This window comes from Arachis ipaensis, chromosome B04, assembly GCF_000816755.2.
Source record: "Arachis ipaensis cultivar K30076 chromosome B04, Araip1.1, whole genome shotgun sequence".
NCBI lineage: Eukaryota > Viridiplantae > Streptophyta > Magnoliopsida > Fabales > Fabaceae > Arachis > Arachis ipaensis.
Genome location: NC_029788.2, coordinates 126,317,120 through 126,325,408, shown reverse-complemented (window position 1 = coordinate 126,325,408; position 8,289 = coordinate 126,317,120). Strand labels below are relative to the sequence as shown.

General features: G+C 33.5%; 2 protein-coding genes across 3 annotated transcripts; one reads left to right on the top strand and one right to left on the bottom strand.

Annotated features, from left to right (window-relative positions):
- Nucleotides 1,818–4,955, top strand: LOC107635279. Of its 2 annotated transcripts, XM_021121981.1 has the most exons (2): nt 1,818–2,060; nt 2,358–4,955. In XM_021121981.1, exons 1-2 carry the CDS (start codon nt 1,958–1,960, stop codon nt 4,760–4,762), a joined length of 2,508 nt encoding a protein of 835 aa, XP_020977640.1. In that variant the 5' UTR covers nt 1,818–1,957; the 3' UTR covers nt 4,763–4,955. The 2 variants fall into 2 exon arrangements, with proteins under 2 accessions (XP_020977640.1, XP_016194190.1); XM_016338704.2 differs by having other exon boundaries at nt 1,818–4,955.
- Nucleotides 6,510–8,043, bottom strand: LOC107638123 (putative UDP-rhamnose:rhamnosyltransferase 1). Its single transcript, XM_016341293.2, has one exon. It carries the CDS (start codon nt 8,003–8,005, stop codon nt 6,674–6,676), a length of 1,332 nt encoding a protein of 443 aa, XP_016196779.1. The 5' UTR covers nt 8,006–8,043; the 3' UTR covers nt 6,510–6,673.

Below are 8,289 nucleotides of genomic sequence, written 5' to 3'. Positions count from 1 at the left end.
GATTGAGAAAAGAGAAAATTAAGGATCAACAAAAAAGATCTAAAATTGGATGGATTCATATTAGTACTATACAAGTCTTAGTCAAATCTACATATATGAAAGGAATTAATTCACCAATAAGCTTAGCAATTTGTGACAAAATGATGACCCAGAGTAAACAGATTGAGAAAATTAAGGATCAACAAAAAAGATCTAAAATTGGATGGATTCATATTAGTACTATACAAGTCTTAGTCAAATCTACATATATGAAAGGAATTAATTCACCAATAAGCTTAGCAATTTGTGACAAAAGAATTACTGATGACCCAATAGATCAAATAATTTGAATTGTTCATGGAAACTTGGCAAATGTAAATGTTAAATTTAATGCCCATCTGGGATATGCTATACCTTTATCAACTGAAAATCTTGGAAGATCTATAAGTCTGGCTTATAAATTTCACAGAAAGAATCTAATGGAACAAGATGATGAACCATTTTCAATTACATATGCAATAAATTATGCTTTAACAAATAGCCATCATAGTATAATATTTAAAAACAGAGAAAGAATTTATGTCGATGAATTATTTCAGAAAATTGTAAAAACAGAAATACCAAAATATAAAGCTATTGAAAACCCAGTTCTATTAATAAAAGAACCGTCAGGAAAATTAGTTTCATCGAATTTTCAAATTAGAGAATCTAAAATTAATAGCCCTTTAAGTCTATCTAAGTTGAAGATTAAAGAAGAAAATTCTGAAATAAAAGAATTAACAAAAAAGGTCGAAAAATTAAATGAAACCCTAAACACTAAATTATGACCTATCAAGACAAGAAACAAGAGCTTTTTGAAAGAGAAAATCGTTTAAATTATTTACAGTTTTCTGAAATAAATCAAAGAGCATTTGAAGCTCTAAAAATAATCTATGACAAGTTAAAAAGAGAAGTTGAATAGCTAGAAAAATTAATAGAATATCTAGAAAATAGTGATGAATCAATGATAGAGTTTGCAGAAATTTTAAAATAAATAATGAAGCATAAAAAGATTGAAAAACCAGAAAATAAAATAAAAAGAAAAAGGGCAGAAAAATTAAAAAGTAAAATAAAAGAGTATAAAAGGGAATTAAATAACCTTCAGATCGAAATTGATAACCTTATAATAAAAAGGATAGAAATAAGAATAAATATAAACAAGTTGGAATTAAACTTAAAAAATTTATAAATGCCTGAAAAACCATATTATGACTTAAAAGAATTAAAGCTGTTGAAAGAAAAAATGGAAAATGAAGTTGAAAAATTAAGAAGGTATTTAGAAACAACAGAAAGTGTAGAAATAAAAGAAGTTTTTGAGGATTTAAGAAATTATATTAAAGAAAAAGACAAACAGATAAAAGATTTTATATACAATAATCCATGCAAAAAAGAATATTATAAACTAAAACAAGATTGAAAACTATAAAAATGAAATTACAAGGACTAGTAGACCAAACTATAAAAATGAAATTACAAGGACTAGTAAAAGATTGCAAAATTGGTATCAGAGCCAAGTTAACGATTAAGAGTAACACTTTCTCCTTAAGCAACACTTTTAGTGATACACTTTTAAACCAAATAAAAACAAAAATCTGTAAATCTGTACCAAAGTACATCTGTACACTAGATGGACCCATAATATATTGGTACCCTATACTTTTCCTTTGTATTTTGAGTACCTTTGTAGTTTGTACCAATAAATAAATATTGTTTTCGTTTTTTTTTTTGTTTTTTTTTTTAAAGATATGTTTAATGTTGTTTAATATTTAACAAAAACAAAAATAATCTGAATCTTTTTCTTTTCAAAATTCCAACCTTGTCCCTTTGTGTTTCTCTCTGGTTTCACCCTTTGTTTCTTTTCTTCAAAGTCTTCCTTGCTTCACTCACTCATTCCCAATTTCTTTCACACAAACACCACCGAGCTTCCATTCCTTCATCAATGGCGGATTCCACCGCCACCCCTTACACAACCACTAAGCCTCATTCCCCATTCACCTCAAGGATCCACCATCCAAAGCCTTCTACCACCATCACCAGAAAAGGTAAGTCTTGCTCTGGTTTCATCCTCAAATGTATCTTCTTGTCACTGTTTCTCGTTGCTCTCCCACTCTTCCCTTCACAAGCCCCTGACTTTGTGAGCCAAACCATACTCACAAAGTTTTGGGAGCTTCTCCACCTTCTCTTTGTTGGAATTGCTGTTGCTTATGGTTTGTTCAGTAGAAGACACAATGTAGATTTAGAATTTGAGCCGTCACAAATTGATACAACTCAATCTGTTAGTAATAGTTTTGATAGTGTACCTAGTTCTTATTATGTGCCTAAGATGTTCCCTGATTCAGAAATTTCTGGTGGTGATGAGACTGAAAATCCTGATCCATGTGTTGTTGGGTATGATGATGACAAGAGAGTTGTCATGAATTCTTGGGATGCTAATCAGTATTTTGAAAATGGTGGTGCTGTTGGTGTTTTAGATGAACAGTACAATAAGCCCCAATTGCAAGATTCTAGTGCTGATGGTGGTTTTGGTTATTCTGTTGGATATGATGGGAACAATGTGGTTCAATCTTGGAATTCTGAGTACTATCATAGCGGGTCGGTGGTCATGGTTGCTCAACCATACAAAAGCATAGGTGAGTTTGGCGGTCAGGTTGATGGTTATAGGCCTCTTGGGCTACCGGTTCGAAGTTTGAGATCGGTTCCTAAAGAGGTTGATGGTAATGGTACTAGATATGCCAATGAAAGTGATTCTAGTAGGGTTTCATCAAAGGGTTCGGATAAGGGTAGAGATAGGGAGTTTGGGGATCTGGGAGCTTCCAATTTGGATAATAGATTCAATGCTGGTAGTGGTGGAGCCTCTGCTTCTCCGATCCCTTGGAATTTGAGGCCTAGAAAGGTGGAAAGGGAAAAGAGGCATGGCAATGTAAGCCATCCTTCGCATTTTAGGCCCCTTTCAGTTGATGAAACTAAGTTTGAAGCGTTTGGTTCGAGGTCCTTACAGTCTTCAATGTCATTTTCTTCCCTTCCCGGTGTGTATTCTTCCTTTGATTCAATTCCACCGGACAATATGAACTTTCAGGAGGAAGAAATGAACAAAAGAGAGACTTCTTTATATGTGCCTGCTTCAGAGAAAATGAATTTTCAAGAGGAAGATACAATGCCAAAGACTTCTTATGTGCCGCCTGCTGTAGAAAATATGAGTTTCCCAGAGGAAGATAAGAGACAAAGGAAGACTTCGTTTGTGCCAGCCTCTCAAATTGCAAATTTCCATGAAGAGGATACAGGGCAAAGGAAGAAATACTATGTGCCTGCTTCTGAAAATTCGAATTTCAAAGAGGTAAATTCGGGAAAGAAGATCTCCCAAGCATCTTCTTCGAGAAACAGAAGGGTGAAAACTAAAGGAAAATATGCTGCCGTATCTTATCCTTTGAATTTCAGGCCAATTCCAGTTGACGAAACTCCGAATGAATCACATGGTTCACAGCCTTTCCAGTCCATGGAACCATTCACTTCCCACACAAGTATGCATTCTTCCTTGGGTTTGAGTTCATCAGATAACATGAACGTCCAACGGGAAGATATGGAACAACAGAAAACGTCTCCTGTTCATGTATCAGAGAATATGAATTTCAAAGAGGAAGAAATGGCGCAAATGAAGATTCCATATGTGCATGACTCTGAAGATGTGAATTTCCAAGAGGAAGATATGGAACAGCAAAAGACTTCTTGTGTGTCTGCTTCAGAAAATACAAATTTCCAAGAGGTAGAATCAGGAAAGGTTACCGAGGCGTCGTCTTCAAGAACTGCGAGGATGGGAGCTAAAGGAAAACGTCCAGCTGTTTCTCATTTAATGCCAACATCTGAAACACAATTTGAATCACTCAGTTCGAGGTCTTTCCAGTCTATGGGATCTTTCTCATCTAGAGCTTCCTTAGATTCTGTTTCTTCGGAAAACATGAACTTGCAGAGGGAAGATTTAGCAGAAAAGAGAAGTCCTCATGGTTCTTATTCAAATTCATCATCACCTCAAGCTAGAAGTGACGGTGAAACTTCACTGCGACCATCTCATGCTCATGCTCGTGGGTATAGTATTGGTTCTTTGCTAGAAGATGACATGAAGAGTGATATGAATGATGACTTGAGGAATCTAATGGGGAATCCAGGCGATCGGCCGGAGAACAAAAAATTAGGGATGCATGCTTTGCAGTTAGACTCGGGAGAGCCTACAAGCCTTGCAAAATCTTCATCGAGGGGAAAATCGGTTAGAACTAGAAGAGCAGGTGGATTGACTTCATGGGCAATGAGAGTGGGAGAAACACCTAGCAAGCAAACCGATGAAAAGGTCGAAAAGAAGCCGAGTATTGTTGAGTCAGTACCAATGAGAAAAGATAAAGTGAAAGTTGATGAAGTTGATCTTTCATTGAAAGAAATCAGTAAGAAAAGTTTAGAGTCTTATCCTCCTAAGCCAGAGTTTGTATTTTCTAGTCATCTTAAGAGAGATAAACCGGAACCATCCAAGAAAGTGTCCAATGAAGATTTGGATATTGATCTTGATCTTGAGGATATTCAGATGAGCTCAGATGATGAAAGGATGTCTGAATGCATTAACGACTCGGGACTGGATTCTGAAGTGGACAAGAAAGCAAGCGAATTTATAGCTAAGTTCAAAGAGCAGATTAGACTTCAGAAATCAGGGTCAGTTGAAAGATCAAAAGGACAAAAGATCATGGGAAACTATATCAGGTGATTTGTAAAACTATTGTACTCCAATTGTTTCATTGAGCTTTTTTCATTTTGGATTTTTCTTTTCTTGATTTTGTGTAATCAACGAAGTTCCAATTCTGTTATTTTGTGGAAGCAGGTATTCCACTTAATTTATTCACATACAACTAATATATTTCTTTCTTATTTTGATTTTGGTGCCATGGTTTCTTTCTCAAGTTAAAATTCATCATTTGCATTGTGTTTCTGCAACATAATTAAGTAGTGCATATTGCTTCTGGAAACCTTAAAATAGTGTATAAACAAATCTTTATGTGATTGTTGAAATCTTGTCTTGTGCTGTCACCTAACATAGTTAAACATTTTAGGGGATTTGATCCTTTATAAATTTGTGTGAGGCTGTTAATTTCTTGTATTTTATTTATGATTTATAGAAAAAAAAATCCATTTAAATTAAATTTGCATTTCTTTCAATAATAATAATAATAATAATAATAATAAAAAAAGGTGCCAGTTGACATAATATCCTTCACCATACACATAATAGAATTTTAAAATATTTGATTGCTTAAAAATGCAAGACTTAATGGGCAAGAGACTAAGACTAACCATGTGGCTTAAGCAAGGTTTATGTTTAATTAGGATCTTACAATAAAGGAGAAAGGAAAAGGGAAAGTGTGGCATAGGATGTGAGTAGAAGACCCTCTTTGCCACTTATTCCAAATGAACACTTGGAAGATAGCATATTTTGTATTTGATTGGAAGGGAAAAGCAGAGATTCCATCTCTCCGGGGAAATCAAAATAAATATTATTTTAAACATAAAGGAGATTATTTCAGATGATAAAGAATTCAGAATTTAAAGGGTAGCACATGTTGTATTTACTTATGATTTCTAAAATTAATAATTATGCTATCATAATATATAATATAAGGCACAATATTTCAAAGGATAATGTTATCCTTTAAACATGTCTTCATGTGGTAACCTTTATGATTAAGCATTTTGTGTTAAAGGTTTATGCAATGTTATTAGCTTGAAGAGCAATGCTGTGTTGTGTGGCTCTTCTCATGTTAAGCTGACGTTTCAACTTTCAATTGGTACTATAAAGTTAATTTATCTGAAACATTATTTGCTGAAAGTGCTAGAGACATAATTAGATTTGTTGTCTTCTGCTAAGTGCTAAACCATGTTCAATAATTGAACCTCGGATTGGATGATTTGTAGAAAACTGTTATAAATAGTAGAAGTTAGGACCTATTATTATATTCAAATATAAAAATATATACTGTATTTTCCTGAAGTATATAGAATTTAAACAACCGCTGGTACTTCAATTTTTCTCATTTTATAATATATTATTGTACTATATTATTTCACATATAAATAAAAGGGAACTTTGAAGCAACGTTTAAGTTGTTATGTGATCTCAAGATCAGAGATTCAAGCTGGGAAATAGCCACTGATGTAATTATTTTACATCTTTTGGGTGCGGTCTTTTTTCCAAATCCTGCATTAACTTGTGTCCCAAATTGCTTTATATATATAATGAGCAGATTACAAATACTATTGTTAAACATCACCAACAAATTTAAATGAACTTACATATAGATCTCTCAATAGTACATCAAAGAGCAAAATCAAAACCAAATTATAAATGGATGATATTACAATCTCACAATATAAACTTTAGAGTAGAAACTCACATGCAATTGTTTTTATGTAAAGTTAATATGAAAAGCTGTTAAAAAGTAATTTAGTCAAACATATCAAATTAACTAACTATTTCCAATTGTTAACTTCATATTAAGACGTTTGCATGTGAATCTCTATCTCACTTTATTCCACTAATTTCAGATACTAAAGCTTAGCAAGCAGAGGAACCTTCTCTTGACATAATTATTGTAGGAACCAAAAGCTTAAGACATAAATATGATCAAGCTGGTCTATGAATTTCCATATAATGAACAAACTCATCTATGTACCTTTGATGCAACTCTTTGTCCCCAATTATCTTGCTCATTTTTTCAGCATGATTCCTATAAATAATCTTTCCTTTATCATCTTCCAACATCATCACTGATCTCAATGCCTTAGCCAATGAATCTCTAGTGAATTTCCCATCATGTTCATTTCTAGGCACTCTTACTCCCACCATTTTTTCTTCCATAACTCTAGCAACTAACCCTTGTTCATTTTGGAATGGCAACAAAATAAGTGGACATCCAAATTGAAGAGACTCAATCACAGAGCTCCAACCAGAATGACTCAAGAATCCTCCAACAGACTTATGTGCTAAAATTTTTAACTGTGGTGCCCATGTGTTCCATATGATTCCTCGTTTATATTTCGATTCGATTGAACTACCGGTATTAGGACCATTTTTCCTCTTCAAAATCCAGAAAAAGGAAAAACCAGATAATTCTAGTCCCATAGTTATCTCAGTGAATTCTTCATCAGTTATTGTTACCTCACTTCCAAATGCTACATATATTACTGACCCTTTCTCATGTTCATCTAACCACTTACGAATTGTGTTCCAATTTTCATCCTCAGTACTATTTTCATTATCATCTACTGAGGGTGGCAACAATCCAACTGGAAAAACTGGTTTCTTTAACAAATTTCTAATGGAATTTATAGACTCACCTTCAATCTCCATGCAACTTCTTATAGCAGTAAAGGCCGAGCCACGGTTAGTTTCTTGGATTCGAAATGCATCTGAAACGCTGAAATCTTTCTCTTTAGCTAGGAGACGTTGGAATGTAACCCTGTAGGGTTCATTAGTGGTGTCACTAGTCTCATTTTGAATGATATTTAAACAGAAAGATGCACCTGATGCACTGAAAATACAGAAACTGATGCATAAGATGCCAAGCTTAGAAGAAATTGGGGGTAACCAAAAGGGTGCAAAGTCATATATGAGCCAATCTGGTGTAGATCTCTCAAGAAACTTAGTCAACGGTTCTTCAAGACCGTCAAAAGCTTTCTTGAGATATGGTTCTATGTGTTGTGGAATGTCCATAGTTGATTCTGCATTTTGAGGGAGATTTTCTACTTGGGGCAATGGAAGTTCTATGAATTCTACAAAAGGTTGTAAATTTGAAGGTAGTTTAGGGAGGCGTTTGATGTTTCTAGGTGTGGAAATGAATGAAATTTTGTGACCCTTTTGAGCTATGACTTTTGCAAGCTCATAGAATGGAAGGATGTGACCGAAAGCAAGCCATGGAAACACAGCAATGTGAAGCTTCTTAGGTTGATCGGCCATGGTAGGAATAGTGATTTGTTAATATGCGTATCTTTGACTAAAACTATATATATATAAAGTCACCGAACAAAAAATAAAAACTATATATATAGAGAGAGAAAAATATTAGGGATATCAGAATTTTTTAGTTTTGACAATTCATTAGCCATCAACTCAATTTTTTTTTATCGTAGCTTTTTTAATTTAATAATTCAACAATATATTTTTTAAACATTAATGATTAACTAATTAACTGATGATTAAAAATAATAAATTCTAATATTTTTTTAGTATTTCTCTAATAC